The sequence below is a fragment of the Leptopilina boulardi genome, unplaced genomic scaffold (genome assembly GCF_019393585.1).
Source record: "Leptopilina boulardi isolate dan_hultmark-lab unplaced genomic scaffold, ZJU_Lbou_2.1 LbouV2_216, whole genome shotgun sequence".
Taxonomy (NCBI): domain Eukaryota; kingdom Metazoa; phylum Arthropoda; class Insecta; order Hymenoptera; family Figitidae; genus Leptopilina; species Leptopilina boulardi.
This window is the reverse complement of record NW_026137770.1, coordinates 2818017-2839766: the sequence shown is the minus strand read 5'-3', so window position 1 is coordinate 2839766 and position 21750 is coordinate 2818017. Positions and strand designations below refer to the sequence as shown.

Here is a 21750-nt window from a genome sequence, read left to right as displayed (position 1 = left end):
GTTTTAATTAATCTGATATTTTTTTTATATGTTTGATCGTTAAGAAGTTTTTTTTTTTTTTCTTAAATTAAATACATGATTTACCTGGATTTTGAATTTCTTCTTTTTGATTATAATAATAATCATAATCTTGAGCAGCGTTGTCATTTTCTCGATTTTTATTTTCTTTTTTTGAGATTTTTGAATTACTTAACATATAATCATCATCGTAAGAATCATAATTTTCAGTTGTTACTTCCAATTCTCGATCATAATTATAATTTTCATGAAAATTTTGATTTCTTTTTTTTGACAATTTCTCATATTCTTCATCCTCGTAAATATTGTCATTTGCATTAAATTCTTTACAACGACATTTTACCATATTTTTCTTCTGAAGTAACTTTCTGCTTTTCATATGATGCTGTATTCTTATATCATCATTTTTTGTAACATCTTCACTATCTTTTATATTTTCTTTGATTTGGTAGCACCTTTCTGATGCAATAGATTCAACGTCAGTGTTTTTACATTCCATTTTATGACAAACAGAATCTTTTGCTTTGCCTAACGTTATTGAATTTTTTCGGTTGATATAGCTTTCCTCTATACATAATAATTTTCTTTTTCCTATATTTCTTTTACTTTGTTGTTGAGAATCATGAGAATCCAATTGTTTATGATAAAATTCTGAAATTCAATTTTCTTTTTTGATTTATTATTTATGAATTGATAATGAGAATAATTTATATAAAAAATACAATTTTTGTAATAAAAATAATAATAGTTTATTCTCGTAATATTATACTTTTATCCTCTGTTCCATTGTTGGTTTCATTCAGAGTATTGGAATTTTTTGAATCCCTCGATGACATCTTCCTTTCATGTTCACTTTTCGTGTGACCTTCTTTTCTGTGAGTATCTTTCTCAAACTTGCTTTCATATTCTTTAGCCCCAGAAATGTTCGTTACATTGACATTTCTATTTGTGCCTTTGTTACTCTCAATGAAACTTTTGCTCAATTCCAGTCGAGTCTGTTTCGACGTTTCTAAAGACAGTGGAAACTCATCCACATTTGCTCCTTTCATTGTCTCTGATTTTTCCGATGAAACAGTACCCATTATTTGACTCGATTCGTGTCGGATTAAAGAGTCATCTAGGTCTTTTACTCCACTATCGATTTTACTTCTTTTATGTTGTCTATTTTTTGAATAGCCTAGTTGTACATTTTTAGTACCATTATTTTAAATACTTTTTTACAATATAAAATTAGACATTCTTTCTGGTTTTAATTAAATAATATAAAATTCTATATTACCAATTTTTTTTTTTTTTTCTTTGAAATAAAAAGAAATTGCGGTGTTACAAACCTGATTTTAAATATGAAATATCTTTGTTAACTATATCGTTAAACAATTTAAAATCACGATTCCCAACAAAATTCCTCGATATTTTCAATTTTCCGTTAATTGGTTTATCGATTGACCTGTATATTTGTGAAAAAAAGTATATATTGTTCAGAAAATGTTAAGATAAATCTAAAACGGAACATTCGCTTCGTAGAACTCTATACACTCTTGTTATCAGTAAAAGCATGATCAAGAATTGATTGTTGCTTGCTTTTACTTTTTAAATCGTAATAACTGAAAAATCAGGTTTATCGAAAATAACATTCTAGAGTTGAACTTTTATATAAAGCACAACTTTATTTAATTAAATTTTGTGCTTTCTCAATATTGCTTGAGAGATATAATTCGATTATATATATTTTTCAGTACAAAAAGTTCAAAAAAAAAGGAAAGAAAATTAATTACTTCTCTGAGTGATTTTTCATCAAGTTCAACTCCATCCACTTCAATTCATTTTTCTCTAATGTTCTTCTATGATTGTCCAAGATAATTTTTTGTAAATGATGTTTAGGATTTTTTTCCTCGTTGTAAATCAGCTGCATTAATGGAAAATTGTGTCGTTAGGAAAAATATTGTATGTAGTTTTATTGATGTAGGTAATTTTCCAAATTATTCTAATTTTAATTGTTGGTATGCTCAATTAGTTTCTAAATAATATAGTTTCAATAAAATTCTTATTAAAAAGTTAGAAGCAATATTAGAGATTTCAACAAATGTGTCCTGACGCGGTGAAAGGGACCTTATGGTATAATAGCAAATTGTACTTTTGAATGTTCATAATAAAAAACGAATTGAACAAAATAATTTCTAGTTTTTGGAAATGAAAGAGCAACTCAAATAATTTGATTTCCAAAAATTAGAAATTATTTTGTTCAATTCATTTTTTATTATGAACATTTAAAGTACAATTTGCAATTAAACCATAAGGTCCCTTTCACCGCGTCAGGACACAAATAACAAAAAAAAAACATCCGTAACCATAGGACCATGGTATTTTCAGTATCCCCATGTGACAAGGTTGCCGCAAACCCTGATTGAGCCCTCTTTCCAGCTTGACCCAAGAAGTTTCCTTATCAATTTATCATCCTTGGACGAAATTGCCGTGAAATACAAAGTACTTTCCAAAAAGTCAATATAGTAATTCAAATCGTTTTCGAAAATATCAATATAAATGTAAAATTACTTTTTGACAATTCATTATAGAATTTTCTTTTAGACTAATTATCATTTTTCAAATCAGCTTTCGACTGAATTTTTTTTATGAATTTTTACATAATAGAATATTTTAAGGTACCGAATTTTTATTTCACAGAATTCTCATTCAACAGAATTTTATGTGATTCGAATTTTTAAATGTTAGAATTTTTTATTCACCAAGTCCTCATTTATCCAAATTTTCATAGACACGAATTGTTATTTGATAGAATTAAAATGGCCAATTTTCATTTGACCGAAATTACAAATGTCCGAACAAACAAAAGATTAAGGTGCAATTTTAAAAATTGATCAATCAGAAATAAGCAAGAAAATTGTGATTCTTTCATTTAACCCAATTAACGCCCAAAAACTGAAAATTCTTTGTACACATTCAGGCTACGTTATTTTAAATAAATCGGTCAACATTTTCTACGAGAGGTACATTTCCTATAGGTCTTGAGTGTGCTCTTTCCGATTCCGGTATCAAAAATTAATTTCGTCTAAGCCGAAATTAAATATGGCGGTTTAAATGTCAAAAAACACAAAAAAAGTTTCATTTTTTTCAGTTTGACATTTTTTTTCAATCGGAAAAAATGTAAGAATAAAATTAAATTGTCTACCATAGGTGCACAAAAGTTGTGTACTTTCGAGAAACGTAAAGTAGAATAAAAAATTTCAAGATGGCGGACCAAATATGGCGTCAAATTCATTGTAAAATGTGAAAATTTTGTGCAATATTGGTCAAATTGACAAAATGTAACTGGATTTGCCTGAATTTTGTTACTCGGGGGTTTTTGGGGTCGCTGATTAAGAATCTGAAGTCGGTTTTCAAAAATTCAAAATGGCGGATCCAATATGGCTGATGAAAAATTTTAAAAATGCATTCATTTGGTCTGAATTTTCATACTCGGGGGTTTTCCGGGTTGCTGATTACGAATTTAAACTTCATTTTTAAAAATTAAAAATGGCGGATCCAATATGGCGGATGAAAATTTTAAAAATGCATTCATTTGGTCTGAATTTTCATACTCGAAGGTTTTCGAAGTTGCTGATTACGAATTTGAACTTCATTTTTAAAATTTATAAATGGCGGATCCAATATGGCGGACTCAAAAAAAACAATTCATCGTATTTACATGAAATCAGTTACTCGGGGTTTTTTGGGGTCGCTGATTAATAATCTGAAGTCGGTTTTCAAAAATACAATATGTCGGATCCAATATGAAAAATGTAAAAATCCGTTCAAATAGCCTGAAGGGGTTTTCAGTTTTTTTTTAGCCGCCCATTTAGGCGTTTACCAATTCTTACCACGTGGAGGTAGACAAAATTAAGAATGTTATTTTTTTTTATTTTTTTAAATATAATTTGTTTATTTTAGATTTAATCATTAATACTGAATTAAAAATTTATTTATTCAAATATCTGAATATTTCTAGTGACATACACACAGAAAGAAATAGTTAGTAAAACTTTCATGAACTAGATATTATCTTCTGGATGGGCACGAAGTTAGTAAATTTTTAAACTTTTTCGACGAATTCATCAACTTTTTCTGTGCGCATGCTCAAATATTGGATTTTATGGAGATAGTGGTTATGGATCCGCCATTTTGTATTTTACAAACCCGACTTGAGATTCTTAATCAGCAACCCCAAAAGGCCCCGAGAAACTGATTTCATGTAAATACGATGGATTTTTTCAAAATCCGCCATATTGGATCCGCCATTTTTAATTTTTAAAAATGAAGTTCGAATTCGTAATCAGCAACCCGGAAAACCCCCGAGTATGAAAATTTAGACCAAATAAATAATTTTTAAAATTTTTATCCGCCATATTGGATCCGCCATTTTTAATTTTTAAAAATGAAGTTCAAATTCGTAATCAGCAACCCGGAAAACCCCCGAGTATGAAAATTCAGACCAAATGAATGCATTTTTAAAATTTTCATCAGCCATATTGGATCCGCCATTTTTAATTTTTAAAAATGAAGTTCAAATTCGTAATCAGCAACCCGGAAAACCCCCGAGTATGAAAATTCAGACCAAATGAATGCATTTTTAAAATTTTCATCAGCCATATTGGATCCGCCATTTTGAATTTTTGAAAACCGACTTCAGATTCTTAATCAGCGACCCCAAGAACCCCCGAGTAACAAAATTCAGGCAAATCCAGTTACATTTTGTCAATTTGACCAATATTGCACAAAATTTTCACATTTTACAATGAATTTGACGCCATATTTAGTCCGCCATCTTGAAATTTTTTATTCTACTTTACGTTTCTCGAAAGTACACAACTTTTATGCACCTATGGTTGACAATTTAATTTTATTCTTACATTTTTTCCGATTGAAAAAAATGTCAAACTGAAAAAAATGAAACTTTTTTTGTGTTTTTTGACATTTAAACCGCCATATTTAATTTCGGCTTAGACGAAATTAATTTTTGATACCGGAATCGGAAAGAGCACACTCAAGACCTATAGGAAATGTACCTCTCGTAGAAAATGTTGACCCATTTTATTTAAAATAACGTAGCCTGAATGTGTACAAAGAATTTTCAGTTTTTGGGCGTTAATGGGTTAAAAATGCAGCTGAGTAGAATTTCTGTTAAATAGAAATTATTTTAAATATGAATTCAGTTAATGAAAATAATGTCAAGTGATTTTTTATAAATTATATTATTCAAATTTTTGTATTCAAATAATAAAAAATTCGATGAAAGAACAATTCTGTCAAATAAAAAATATTTTCTATGAAAATTTTGCAAACATAAATTCTGTTAAATGAAAGCTGTACCTATTATTGGAAAATTCAATTTATTAGAAAATCTGCCATATAATAGTTCAGTTAACCCCTTCGCAGTCTAGTAGAAAAATCGTTTGTGGGCCCGAAACGGTAAAAAAAAAGTTTCCAAAAAAATATCATATCATCGTATTAAAAGTTTTTGGGGTCGCTGAATCCAAATTTAAGGTCAGATTAAAAAAATTTAAAATGGCAGACCCAATATGGCGGTAGGATTTAAAATTGATTCGATTCGTTCAAAATTCGGTACTTGGGGGTTTGTTGGGTCAAATTTGGATTCAGTGACCCCAAAAATCAAATTTTGAATGAATCGAATCAATTTAAAATTTTTCCGACATATTGGGTCCGCCATTTTGGATTTTTAAATCTGACCTCAAATTTGGATTTAGCGACCCCAAAAACCCTAAAGGAACCATTTTTATGCAAATTTAGTTAACTTTTAAATTTTGTGGACGCCATATTGGGTCCGCCATTTTGAATTGTTTAAATTTGACCTCAAATTCGGATTCAGCGACCCCGAAAACCTTAGTATATCCATTACCACTCAAATCGAATTATGTTTAGTATATAAAACATTGAATTATTATATATGAACCTGATATTTGTCAAGAATTGGAGGATAAAAGACTATTCTACTGACGACAAAATATTCGCGGTCACTATATATACTACTATTACTACACTTTTACTTGAGAAGCGCGCTACGTTATAATAATAATAATAATAATGGTTAGGCTGTTATGCGGTATACGCGTAACGTTCGTTTTACGTTCCTTGCGTGGAGACGTTGGCAAGACAATGGGATCTCCGCCGCGTTGGTATGGCGGTGTTATTAAAAATTCACTCCCTCTAGCGGGTGAAGTGGCCTCTGGCAATCTGCATCTCATTCCCGAGTGAGCCTTCTTGTATAGGTGGTTAGGTGCGGTAGTCATATCGTTGGATGATTCGCAGGAAGCCGTGGAAATATATAGTGGAACCACGAAAGGCAAAAGGGGATTCACTGTCCACAGGACATGATCGTACTCAAGGAATATAAGGGGGGAAAATGAGAAAGAGAGTACATGAGCAAAACGGTAAATGTTATAACCAATTACACACGGCATTCAACTAAATAAACTACTCCAACCCCTTTTTGTACTCTCAACATCATGACATTTTCTCTGCTTTCTTTTCTTTCTCCACTGTGTCCCACTTCATCAGGTCCACGCGCTTGCACTCAATTGTTACATTTTTTTTTTAATTTTAAATTTACATTTTAATATAGAATGTTCGATTCTATTAGACAGATATAATAACTGAATTTGTGGTTGATTAATTTTGAAAATTTCACTATAATACTTTTGTTGGATAAATAAAATTCTAGTTAAACGAGAATTCGACAAAAGGAAAAGTCTATTGAAAAAAAGTTTAGTTTTGGCAAAAAGTGTTATTTTAAAACTAGAAATGACGTTGAAACAACACACAGCACTTTTAGTCGCCTTACTTTAGCCTAAATCTCAAAAGATCAAATAACCAATTGATCAAATTTTCAAATCATCGTACAGTTAAAAGTTCAAAAGTTTAGGGGAGAGTTGGGTAACCCCGGAGACTTAAGCTTTTTGGTTAATATAAATTTTGTAAATGTTTTTTGAAAATCAATTAAATTGGTTTATGCTAAAGACGAGGTCTCTGTTAACTGTTAAAATGAATATATTAATTGAGAGAAAAAGAAGAACAAATATGAGTAGGGGAAGTTAAGGTAATGGGAGCTTTTAAATTTCAAGTACTTAGAGACTTTGAATTTCGCGAAAATAACTCGGAAAACTTGGACAATCTTCCTGTATGTCATATCAAGACAAATGGTCACATTTCTGAAAGATTTTTAGAAACTACAAAGGAAAAATAAAGTTTTCGATTTTTTTTTACCAACGATTGTCAGTCATTTAGTGAAATTTTACCGATTTTCAGTAGAATTTTACTGACAATTAATCGTATTTCATTGATGAGAAGGTGAAAAAAGCATGGCTACTGATATCAGTGGATTTTCACTAACAATTTTTAATTACAACAATTTTCGTTCTGACTACTCGGAATAACATTGACATTACCTGTTTCAAGCTGGTTTGAATTGATATTACAATTAGGCTCCTTTTCTAAACCTTCCAAAGAACAATTTTCGTTCGAACTACTCAGAATAACGTTGACATTAGCTGTTTGTGACTAGTTCGAAGTAATTTAAAAAAAATCCATTTCAGTAGTAGTTAAAACGAAATCATCATTTTTAAAATTTGTTTTAGCTGCCGACGCAATTAAAGCGTATCCTTTTAGAGCCTTATAATAATGTATTAAAAAGAACTTGGCAGCTCGAATTGACTTCGTGATACCTTTTAATACACTATTTTTCAATTGTCCAAAATCGCTCTCCACATGACAACTTGTGGCTCTTATTCGATTCGATAAAAAATATTTGGTCATAACCCCTGTCCAAAGAACAAATTGCGTTGCTATTAATAAAAGGTGATTAAAAAATTGTGGTAAATAATAGTCATTGACTCTTTCATGTTTTACTTTCGGTCTAGTTTCTACTTGCGAACTCAAATTGCCTAACCACTCTTTGATTTCTTCTGGTGCTTCAGATGGCTCTTCATTTAAAAAGCAGGTCTTGGCGCTGTTTCCGATTAAAGTAAGTTGCAGAATTCTCAAATTGAAATCTTCGTCTAGGATTAAACTTATTGCATTGTGTTCTTCTTTTTCAATGTAATTCATTAACTTCAACCTTGTAGCTTTTGCTAGAGATGGTAAATTGTTACCAATAATGTTTCCATCGTAAGTGTGAATGCTTACAATTAGTGTTAATAGTAATATTTCCTCAAATCTGGAAAACTTTTCGCATGACACCATCAAACCTGCACAGCGGACAAAAAAATCTTTCACAGGCTTTTCTTTCAAGCGACAGAATATTGCGATTAAATAAGCAATGTCAATCCTAATATGAAGGTAGGTGCAGGTCGACTTAACTTTGTGTCATTTAAAGCTGTAAAGCAATTTTGACAATAACTTTTTATAGACATGGAATTAAAAGAAAAACAATGTGCCGCTATAGGGGCTTTCGAATAATCAGAAACGGATTCCTTAGATATGATGCCAACTTCTTTTAACCATGTATTTAAAAAGAACATCACTGTATTGGTGTCATGCACAGAAGAAATCATTCGGCCAACCGAAACTGTGACCTGGAACATGTTTATGACAATCTCAGATAAGAAAATGACCCGTGCTTTAATGTGTTCATTCAGCTCTACTGGAAGTACAAGACTTCCAGTACTGTCTATGGATATTGTCGCATCTTTTTATTTTCATCCGTTTTGTCAACACCAATTGAGGGTTCACGTGCAATAAGGGGATACGCGTGGATTCAGCCAGAAATGTATTGTCCAATTAGTCGATTTTTAAAAATGTTTCAAATGAAAATTTTAATCATCAATCCTTACGTAGGATGAAAAGGCGCATCTTTTTTTCCTCTATGAAAAATTTCTAAAATTTATAGTTTTCTTAATAAATAAGAAAAACCAATTTTTTAAAAAGTATAAAATTTTATTCTTTTTTTACTTCAACTCGTGATAATTTGCTCAATTTAATGAATTTTCAAAAAATTCAAAATGGACGTTGTAGATTGCATTGTTCTGAAAATAAAACAACCAAAAAAAATGCAAATATCTTTATAAACAAAAAAGTTATTAATTTTTTCCCAAAACAATGCAAAAACTGTGTACTGCGAACTTTGAGCGCTTCGTTTATCTGGCGAATTTTGGGCAGCAACAAACTTCCAGTGAGAAAGTTTTTCATTTAGTTACAAAGAAGTTTTCTGGAAAGTTATATAGCAATCGGATGAATAGAAAAAAAGTTATCAACGTTTAAAAATCACCGCGCGGATCAAAATTCTAACGCGTGAATTTGGAGTCTTGCGTGTGGAATGCAGCGATCGATAACATACATTGACGCTCAAGAGTTTTTCTCACCAATTATGTCAAATATTTTATTCAAACAGATTTTTTTGATTACAATGATTTTTTATCTATTAGGAAATAGATTTTTATTTTCGTTTTCTACCATTATAAGACACAACATCACTATTCATATTTTATAAATAAGAATTATTTATTAATTAATAATATGTCACGAAAAAAATCAGGTTTAAATTTTCCTTTAAAAAAATAATTTTTCTTCCAAATACAAAAACACAGTAGCTAATTTGAGCTACTAAAACACTTTTTGTCTATGATGTATATATTTGTGTTTGTAAACATTAGCTATAGATCGATCGCTGCATTCCACACGCAAGAGTCCAAATTCACGCGTTAGAATTTTGATCCGCGCGGTGATTTTTAAACGTTGATAACTTTTTTTCTATTTATCCGATTGCTATATAACTTTCCAGAAAACTTCTTTGTAACTAAATGAAAAACTTTCTCACTGGAAGTTTGTTGCTGCCCAAAATTCGCCAGATAAACGAAGCGCTCAAAGTTCGCAGTACACAGTTTTTGCATTGTTTTGGGAAAAAATTAATAACTTTTTTGTTTATAAAGATATTTGCATTTTTTTTGGTTGTTTTATTTTCAGAACAATGCAATCTACAACGTCCATTTTGAATTTTTTGAAAATTCATTAAATTGAGCAAATTATCACGAGTTGAAGTAAAAAAAGAATGAAATTTTATACTTTTTAAAAAATTGGTTTTTCTTATTTATTAAGAAAACTATAAATTTTAGAAATTTTTCATAGAGGAAAAAAAGATGCACCTTTTTATCCTACATAAGGATTAATGATTAAAATTTTCATTTGAAACATTTTTAAAAATCGACTAATTGGACAATACATTTCTGGCTGAATCCACGCGTATCCCCTTATTGCACGTGAACCCTCAATTTGTTTATCACTATTTTTGTGATCCAGTTTTTAAAGAACATCACTCGAATATATTATTGGTGCTTCTATGTCACCCAAAGTTTGCACCTTAATAGCCATTTTTCTCCGTAAATTTGCTGATACCTCTTTTAAAACTTTCTTTCCAATCAGTTGTCACTTTATTTCTTTATGAGGACTTCATCGCCTCTAAAGTTTTACGTGTGGGGGTCTCCATATACATGTAGACCCACACAGTCCCCCATGAGACACGGGGCCAAAGGTTAGAGCCTAGCCAGAACCGATGACACAGATTTTATTCCAGTCACCTTCCAATTAGCAACGCGACCGACCTAAGTCACGATTGATCCTCTTGGTAAGAGGCAGGACCTTTCTAATCCCTGGAAACTCTGTTAGTGCAACTCACACACCGAGTACGAAAGACGAGTTCACCCCGTGCTATGGATTCTAGCCTTAAGCGATGTAGGCTGTATCCATTGCCACCACGAATTCATGTTGGAGACCCGAGGGCTTCCGGGGCACCAGGCTTGTCCCGTGGTACCATTAGACTCAGGTACGAGTACCTCTGATATACATGTCATGACCAACCAGAAAGTAGTGACATCCGAAAAACTTGGAACTACTTCTTGTCAAGACAAGCAGCACATGTGCCGAAGCCACCATCCTTTACCATTACTAGTCGGAACATTACAATTAAACCCACTCGGAATTTTTAGGATGCATATTGATACATGCTACACAGGGTTGTTATTGTTAGCAGCTGAGAGATTGATGCTGAAAAACTCATAAGCAAACTTCCTCAGAAAATAATAGTTGCAAGTATAAACACATGATATCGTCCTTTATCATAACCATTTAGAACATCACAGTTGATCCGTTCGGCTTCTAAGACGCATTCTCAAACCAACTCATACGGAACGCATAAGGGCGGACGTTCAACATTTTATTTGCAGGAACGCCACGGCTCTCCCCATCTGGGACTCTGCTTTCGTTCCAGCATTGGGTTACCTTCAGTCGCCTATTACGACACGCGGCAACCCTATTCTGATGCCATTCTGATTCTATATTGGCGCCAAAATTCATCCGCTATCATGTCAGGTCACACGAACGGCTTTCATTTTTGGGGTTTCCTTCCTTTGTATATATAATTGTTGCTTGGTTTAATCTCATCCCACAAACCGAATATTTCCTGATTAGTTAGAGAGAATTGATGTTACTCGTTTCTACTGTTGGCAATAATTTACAGAAGCTTTTTCTAGATTCTTATGGCTCGCATCTGGGCATCAACTCGATTATTCTGCACGATGATTTTAAGCTTGGTGAAAAATAGGGTATTCAGCCACTGCTATAATTAACAATATAAATTAACTTTCATTTCTCATCATACACTTATTTTTATTTTAATAAATTTATTTTGACTTACCCCAATTGGGCTTGCTTTATACGAAAAATCAAACGCGTCTAGCGTAAATTGGTGAGGCAAAATTCCTCCCATTTATAACAAGGGCTCGATGACCACTAAATCGTAGAAACTTAATGTAGACGACAATTAGATATTCACGCTTCTCATCCCTACCATCAAATTCTCTATACTCGTCAGAAATGTGACCGTATTGTCTTCGTATGACATACAGAAAGATTGTCGAAGTTTTCCGAGTTATTTTCGAAAAATTCAAAGTCTCTGAGTACGATGATTTGATAAATTTGAACTATTGAAAATTCGATCAAATAATACATAAAAATATGAAATAACATTTCAATTGAATAATTATAATATTTCAAAGTAAGTCAGTCGAGGCAATTTTGGGATTATCTTTCTGCCTGCTTCCCAAACTGTTTGTTTACCTTCAAGTACAAAGGGTACCTTAAGCTGACGCGACGGTCATAATAGTATGGATTGAAAATATCCTATACATAATTCAATCCCTATTGAAAAATCTCACATGAGATTACATATGTGAAGTCACAAGCGAAGTCACATGGAAACTGAAATGTGAACTCTCATGAGAACTTACACAAGAACTCAAATTGGAACTAACATAGGAACTCACATAGGAACGCACTTAGTGTTTTGACCCCGGTACACATGTAGGTTCCCATGTGAGTTCTCATGTGGGTCCTCATGCAAGTTCTCTTGTAAGTTCACAGTGAGTTTCCATGCTTGACAGTTTTTTAAAATAAAAATAATTTCAAGTTATAATAAATAACATAATTTATTGAAATAAAAATAAGGTCGTAAGTCAAATCATAGTAATAATTATGGCAAAAATAAATATTTTTTTATTAAAATTAAAACTGTTTACATTTTTTTAAAATTTGAGATTCTTTCTGCAATCTCGAATCTTTTGAGATAGAAAATGGCCAATTAGTTTCATTCGAGCTTCTCTGGGAGCACCCGTGCATTTCGATTCTGTGAGTTTTTTGTATAACAAATCTGTAAAAAGAATCAATAGATTAATTTGATAATGATCTCAGTTTATAAGCAAGCTTTCTACAATTAGCAAATTACAAGCTTGCTACTTATAATTAAAATAAAATTTTAAACATAATTTTTTTTTCAATTTCATAACTTTACCTTCTAATAATTTATATTTTTCGGGTGAAAGTTCCTTTCGCTCAGCAGAATCTCTTCCTTCTTTTATTTTTTTTTTATCTAAACACCTTAATTTTAATACTTCAGGACCCCAAAAAATTGAACTCAGATCTTTGATGAATTTGGAGTCCTGCTCTCTTTTTAAACGTTCCCAAATATCACGGTGAACGTAGTATTCTAATCCCAGGTGTACCTATAAAATGTTTATAAATAAGAAAAGAACTAAGAAAGAAAGGGAAAAAGTATATTGAAAGAAAAATTTTTGCAACTTTTGTTTCCTTGAAATGAAAACCATATAAAAAGTAGATTAAAATTTAAGTCATATAAGTTATGATGCCAACCATGAAAGGTTGTTATAAGAGTTTTCTCCTTACCTTATCATTTTCTGTTTCTATGAAACGCTTATAACTCTCCATGGCAGTTGTCCTAATATTTTTCCCCCTGTTATTATTGACCGTTTCTAGAACTTGAAATTAAAATGAAAAGTTGGATGGATTTCAACACACAAAAAGTAGCGTTATTAGCATTAAATTATAAAAAAAAGTATCAAAACAGATTGTATATTCATTAAGGGGTTACACCACACTAAACGTAAATCATTTTTACGGTTTTAAATAAAAATTTTTTTTGATGAAACTATTAAAGATACAATTTCTTGTAATGGGGGGTATGATAGTTCAAAATATATTTTACCGATTGACTCGAAAATTGAAATACAACTTCTATATATATTCTCCAAAGAGTGACGTAGGATTTTAATATTTTTAAAAATTACATTTTTTTATGATTTATCAAATTTTTCATACACTTAGAAAAAAATACTATTGAATTTATAGCACGTATACTCATATACGTTCAAAAGCAAATGTAGTTAACTTTATGCGACACGTAGTTAAATTTATAGAATTGCATTTGAATCTAAAACTGTCTTCTTTGATTCAATAGCAATGCAATAAAATGAAATATATGTCGAATTATGTTTATGACATCCGCTTTTCAACGTATGTGAATATGCATGCTATACATTTAATAGCATTTTTTTCTCTGGGTACGATTAATACCAACAACAAAGGAATAAAAAAAATTATAATCAGAAAACTTACCATTGAAGTCGATGTTCGCTAAAGGTCTACGTGTGGCGTTAGATTGACCGTTAGAATGATTGGAATCGTCTGTAAGAATAGTCTAAATTAATTATTTCTTACAGGCCTGGCGGACTGAGCGAATTGGTCTTGATTGGTTTTTCACAGAATTTTATATGTAATTGATAAATATTAATGTTTATGTTACTTAAATCAAAGAAGATGTTATTTTAAAAAGTGATTATTATTATTTTTTAATTTATGTCTTTATATTAAATATAATAAAATTTAGTTTATTAATTCCAGTACTTTCTCTTCTTTTAAAAATTTTAATAAATTAGAAATTAATATGAAAACACAATCATAAATGAATTTTGGGCACTTATACCACATGTCTGAACGCAGAATTTCATGGGGATTACGAATTTGATACTGAAAATTGGTGGTCTCATTTAAGAAAACCACTTTTTTCATTGTAGGGCCCAACGTTGGGCTCCGGGCCCAATTTTTTGGTTTCAAAAATGTACATCTTTTTGTTTGGAACAACTTTTGTCTTGAACATTTTTTACGAAAAGTCGTACTTTTCAAGATATTTGCAAGTTTCCATACTTTTATAACACCCTGTATATTTTATTTTAATGTACAGAAAAAATGCATTTTAAAACCGGGAGAAATCTCTAATTTCTACCGGGAGAAAACCGGGAGGCAAACATTCTAAAAATAGTGGCCACCCTGAGCTTCTAAAAAAATCCACTAGGGTAAAAATACTTATCTTCACTTGCTTGTTTTAAAAGAATATCACAATTTCAATCGCTACATTTAAAAATAGGAATTACTTAAATTTGTTTCTATTCACCTTCAGTTCTTCAGAAAAATCATCGAAAATTTCAGTGGTACGAATGGAATCGGACGCAGAGCATTGCTGTTTTTGATTATCCTCTTCGTCATGATGATATTCAATATCCATAAATTCTTCATCTTCTTTGTCAGGGTACTCGGTAGCATTGGTGATATCAGCATTTAAAAATGCAGTTGAAGACTGGCCAGCATCCTAAAATAAATTGAACATTTATATATTAAATAATTTTACTTTTATGCAGTAAATGGTTTATTAAACAAATTTACCTCATTTTTCTGAAGTCTATTTAATCTTTTCCAAGTTGACAATGGAATTGGTTGCTCGGACTCTGGTTCTAAATACCGTTTATACTTATGTGGTCTCCGATTCGTCATAATCTTGAAATAATAAAAAAAATTAGATACAGAAATAAAATTAGAGTTATTTAAACTATTTTCAATGTAGTGAACAATTATATAATTATATGAAATTATATACAAACAGAAATGTTGAATAATGAAATTTGCTAATGTTTGACAAAATTGTGTGAGAATTATTCCTTAAATCGGAATACGATAATTCAGTTTAATCGAATTGTCTGAATATTAGGTACTTTTAATTTTTATGAAATTTTATTATTTACACAGACATTAAGGCTGATTTAGCCAGTGAGCAGAAATTTGTTCACCTCATTTTAACCTTGTGGTTTTCTGCTTCTAAAAGCAAAATAAAATAGATATCAAAATAAATAGACCAATGTCCATTTATTCAATGTTCTTGTTTAAAAAAAAATAAAAATTGTTTTTAATTAATTTTAAAAATTTCTAAAAATTATTTATATATAACATTAACTTATTTTCAAAAAAAGGTGAAGTAAGCGTCTCTTCTGTCATTCTAACATTTCAAATAAAGCGGTATTTGTATTTGTATAATATGTAATATTTTCTAACCTATGAGAAACTAGTAAAGCAAATTTTTACTTTAAAATAAATAAATATATATATATATATATATATATATATATATATATATATATATATATATATATTACTTACTTGGTGATTGTTCAGCAATTGTTAACACAACAAATACAGGACTTATATTAATTCGGCATCAAATTTTTAGTTTATAAGATAATTTTCACTCACAATTTGGAAACTAACGTTGAACACAAAAATGACGTTAAAACGGAAATACACGAACACAACACGAAGTAGGCCTCGGATTACACAGTTGCCAGTCACTCTATACAAACGCAAGTGCGCATGTCTTTTAAATGCACAAGTTGATTTTAAATTCGGAAGAAAAAAATTTTCAAATGCACATTTTGTTATTAAATAATTATTTTTTAACACATATATAAACTTTGAACATATTTTTAATGTAATTATATCATAAATATATTTCGTAAATAAGTTGTCAATTAATTTTTTTTTAAATTTCAAATTAACGCGCACATTTCGACCAATGACGGTGAAGACGAAGGTGTGTTTAAAGAGAGTAACTGGCAGTGGCAACTCTGCTACGACCACTGCTTTATGTTGAACACGTGATACCGGCTTGTTTTGGAGTCACGATGGCATCAAACAAGCAATAGAAAAAAATTTGTCAGTGTGCTTGTCGGTATTTTTCAATCAAGTGTACTGGTGAAAATGGCTAATAGAAATTCTGTATGTGCTCTAAGTGCTTTGATACGCTATTCAACAGACGGCTCTGAAACAGTTGTTCCAGTAAGTCAAATTTATAATTTTCATCCTAAAAGTGAAAAAGATTTCATTTCTGAGAAGAAGTATAAAGTTTGGGAAAAAGGCAACAAAAAAAATGATCGTCTATTAAACGCCCGAATACTTATGCTTTCTTGTAAGTATATGTGTAATATATATCATAATCAAATTATGTTATTAATTTTTTTTGGATGTGGAAAATTTTAAGAGTTTGTTTTTCATTGGAAACATAAATTTATTTCGAAAAAAATGGAAATGTTTGGAATTTTTTTGCAACATTTTTCAAATTTTCTTGTGATAAAACTTTATTTATTTTACATATTTTTAATTTAGTTGATAGATTTGGAAGCATACTATTTTCAAACTGGCTGTATCTAATTACTAAATTTTTAATTCTTTTGTTGTTTTTTTGCGCAGCAAGGAGAGAAGATTTTTCTAGTAGGTTGCAAGAAAAACTTACTAAAAGGAAAAAGTTTCCCAATAAGCGGATGCTAAGCTTTTCGGAGATGAATGTGAAAATTAGTAAAGCAGCTAAACCTAAAGTAATTATAATATCTTTTTAAACTACAATTTCTGGATTTCTTATAATGAATTTATTATGTCATAATTTTATTTCTCAATAATTTTAATACTAACATTCTTTTTTAATTGACCATTGTTAAATAAAAATTGATAAGATTTATTATTTATGACAGAAAATAAAGAAAAAAGTTAACACGTGCCAGAAAATAGCAAGACAACAAGAAACTTTAGATATCTTAGAGACTCATAAGCGATATCAAAGAAAAAGGGTTTCTTGTCTTTCGGATTCATCATCAGATGAACAGGAAATAGATGGACTAAGAAACGTAAATAATAATAATGATGAAATTTCAAAACATTTGTCGAAAAGGTCGTCTACCGCAATTATGACGTGCGAGGAAGCAAGTTTACATTCAAAACTTGGTTTGTATTTATTATCTCATTTTTATTCGTTGGAATTGACTTTGACAACTATTTAATTAAAATTAATAGTGAACAAAATATTCAATTTTTAATTTTCTTTTCCTTAAAGATAAAATAAATAAAATAAAAAAGAAATATTTCTTATTTATAAAATTTTTTTTTCGTTATGAGACTATTTAATTTCTTTAAAATAAACTTCATTAAATATTTTTTGTATAATTTGTTATAGAATTAAGCTGCTTTTTCAATAATAAAAACATCAATTTTAGTAAGATTAGGTCGTCAATATATTACAGTGGACTCGATTATCCGAACTAATGAATTTTTTATATTAAATTCTTACAAACTTTGAGGAAAAAAATTTTTCAAATTTGCGTGGATAATCAGAAAAATAAAGGTCCAAATAATCAAGTCCCTACTGTACATTAGATAGTAAAGTAAAATTTTTGTTTCAGATGTTTCAAATAGTTCTAATGATTTGCCGAACGCAGCGCAAAGACTAAATTTAACGATGAACTTAAATGGTAAGTGATATTGCTATAAACTTAAAATCACAAGACTAACAACTTTTCATTAATTATTTACAATCAGCATGTTGGTTTTTACTGGTTTAATTGATGTTTGTAAAAAAAACAGGCCTGGGATAGTTCGAATTTTTCAACTGTTTTTAGAAAAGGCGAATGTTTTCGACTTATTTTCAAAAAATGCGAATTTTTAGACTGTTTTTTTAAATATTGCAACAAAATTAATTTTTTTTAGTATAAAATGCCAATTACTTTGATTTTTATAGTTAAAAATATAACTATTTCAACATTTAAAAATTTATTTTTATCAATTTTTCTATACAAAAATAAAATTTTTTAAAATAATTGAATAATTAAAGTTTCTAAGTAATTGAAATTTTGTTAACTTTTTTGAAAATAATTAATTATCTTCAAGTTTTCATTGCAGTTTTTGAAAATCAAAGTTTGAAATACTTTAATTGTAAATTAAAAAATTTATAAGATTATCAAAATTTATAATGAAAAATCCAAATGAGAATTAATTTATGAAAAATGATATTGAAAAATTATTTTAAAAATGTAATTTTTGACATTTTTTCAATTCTAATTTCTGAAATTTCAAATATGTGTTGTCCATATTTTCCATTCCTACATATTTTCTAAGATTCAAAATATCTACAAAAAAAAGTTTGTATTAAAATTTTTAAAAATTTTTTTATTTTTTAGAATTATTAAAATGTTGAAGAAAAGAATTATTTACTAAATGTTTCATTAAAATTATTCAAAAAAACTGCTTGGTTCTCTAACATGTTTAAAAACTATTTCATAAAATTTTATTAAAAATTATTTTAATTGATTTAAATTATTAAATTAAATTATTCTTAAAATAAATTTTGCAACAATCATCTACAAAGAAGTAAATTAAACTTTACAAATAAATCTTTTTCTTATAAAGTTTTGATTATATTTATGGAAAAATAATGTGTTCACAATTTTGCAAAAATAATGCCTCATAAACTTGATTATTGTTTAATATTTTCGACTCAAAGTCGATTCCAGGCCTGAGAAAATAAGAATTTCATAAGAAGATAAAACTATTCTTTTACTATCATTTAATTTCAATTACACAAAAATATAAAGTATTATTATATTTGCAGATTATTCAAATCATTCTAATGATTTGTCCAACGTAACACGTGAACTAAATTCAAACATGGATTTAAATGGTATGTAATAATACTATAAAGTTCAAACAACAAGGCAAACTATTTTGTAATAATCATAGTTATTTATAATTAGTATGTTTTTAAATTGATTTTGATCATGTTTTAAAGAAAATAAGGACTCAGTTTACATTTCTTAAAAGTAGTATAGGATAATACCGCTCTTCTATTACTATATAGCATGTAATTATTTTTAAATTATAAAGTAAAATTATTTTGGCAGAATATTTAAATCAATCCGGCAATTTGCCCAACGCAACAAATGGATTACATTTAAATATGGATTCCAATGGTACGTAGATATTGCAATTTGTATTTTTATATTTTGCTTCTATTGAAGATTTTGAATCCCGAATGGAGACTTTGTTCGGTCATGATTGTGTTTTCATATTAATTTCTAATTTATTAAAATTTTTAAAAGAAGAGAAAGTACTGGAATTAATAAACTAAATTTTATTATATTTAATATAAAGACATAAATTAAAAAATAATAATAATCACTTTTTAAAATAACATCTTCTTTGATTTAAGTAACATAAACATTAATATTTATCAATTACATATAAAATTCTGTGAAAAACCAATCAAGACCAATTCGCTCAGTCCGCCAGGCCTGTAAGAAATAATTAATTTAGACTATTCTTACAGACGATTCCAATCATTCTAACGGTCAATCTAACGCCACACGTAGACCTTTAGCGAACATCGACTTCAATGGTAAGTTTTCTGATTATAATTTTTTTTATTCCTTTGTTGTTGGTATTAATCGTACCCAGAGAAAAAAATGCTATTAAATGTATAGCATGCATATTCACATACGTTGAAAAGCGGATGTCATAAACATAATTCGACATATATTTCATTTTATTGCATTGCTATTGAATCAAAGAAGACAGTTTTAGATTCAAATGCAATTCTATAAATTTAACTACGTGTCGCATAAAGTTAACTACATTTGCTTTTGAACGTATATGAGTATACGTGCTATAAATTCAATAGTATTTTTTTCTAAGTGTATGAAAAATTTGATAAATCATAAAAAAATGTAATTTTTAAAAATATTAAAATCCTACGTCACTCTTTGGAGAATATATATAGAAGTTGTATTTCAATTTTCGAGTCAATCGGTAAAATATATTTTGAACTATCATACCCCCCATTACAAGAAATTGTATCTTTAATAGTTTCATCAAAAAAAATTTTTATTTAAAACCGTAAAAATGATTTACGTTTAGTGTGGTGTAACCCCTTAATGAATATACAATCTGTTTTGATACTTTTTTTTATAATTTAATGCTAATAACGCTACTTTTTGTGTGTTGAAATCCATCCAACTTTTCATTTTAATTTCAAGTTCTAGAAACGGTCAATAATAACAGGGGGAAAAATATTAGGACAACTGCCATGGAGAGTTATAAGCGTTTCATAGAAACAGAAAATGATAAGGTAAGGAGAAAACTCTTATAACAACCTTTCATGGTTGGCATCATAACTTATATGACTTAAATTTTAATCTACTTTTTATATGGTTTTCATTTCAAGGAAACAAAAGTTGCAAAAATTTTTCTTTCAATATACTTTTTCCCTTTCTTTCTTAGTTCTTTTCTTATTTATAAACATTTTATAGGTACACCTGGGATTAGAATACTACGTTCACCGTGATATTTGGGAACGTTTAAAAAGAGAGCAGGACTCCAAATTCATCAAAGATCTGAGTTCAATTTTTTGGGGTCCTGAAGTATTAAAATTAAGGTGTTTAGATAAAAAAAAAATAAAAGAAGGAAGAGATTCTGCTGAGCGAAAGGAACTTTCACCCGAAAAATATAAATTATTAGAAGGTAAAGTTATGAAATTGAAAAAAAAATTATGTTTAAAATTTTATTTTAATTATAAGTAGCAAGCTTGTAATTTGCTAATTGTAGAAAGCTTGCTTATAAACTGAGATCATTATCAAATTAATCTATTGATTCTTTTTACAGATTTGTTATACAAAAAACTCACAGAATCGAAATGCACGGGTGCTCCCAGAGAAGCTCGAATGAAACTAATTGGCCATTTTCTATCTCAAAAGATTCGAGATTGCAGAAAGAATCTCAAATTTTAAAAAAATGTAAACAGTTTTAATTTTAATAAAAAAATATTTATTTTTGCCATAATTATTACTATGATTTGACTTACGACCTTATTTTTATTTCAATAAATTATGTTATTTATTATAACTTGAAATTATTTTTATTTTAAAAAACTGTCAAGCATGGAAACTCACTGTGAACTTACAAGAGAACTTGCATGAGGACCCACATGAGAACTCACATGGGAACCTACATGTGTACCGGGGTCAAAACACTAAGTGCGTTCCTATGTGAGTTCCTATGTTAGTTCCAATTTGAGTTCTTGTGTAAGTTCTCATGAGAGTTCACATTTCAGTTTCCATGTGACTTCGCTTGTGACTTCACATATGTAATCTCATGTGAGATTTTTCAATAGGGATCAGTTTTAATTCGTGTATTTATCTGCTTAGACGTGTTAAACATATATATATGTTTTATTAA

The 21750-nt window shown here is 29.3% G+C and overlaps 1 protein-coding gene across 1 annotated transcript in view; it reads right to left on the bottom strand.

The window, feature by feature from the left end:
* LOC127279514 (putative E3 ubiquitin-protein ligase protein PFF1365c) overlaps positions 1-21750 on the bottom strand; it is a 103769-nt gene that overhangs the window by 561 nt on the left and 81458 nt on the right. Inside the window, exons 3-6 of the mRNA XM_051301910.1 lie at positions 1794-1924; positions 1350-1465; positions 788-1195; positions 85-669 (exon numbers count right to left, since the gene is read on the bottom strand). Of these exons, the coding sequence (XP_051157867.1) occupies positions 85-669; positions 788-1195; positions 1350-1465; positions 1794-1924 (1240 nt within the window). The remainder of the gene's footprint in view (positions 1-84; positions 670-787; positions 1196-1349; positions 1466-1793; positions 1925-21750) is intronic.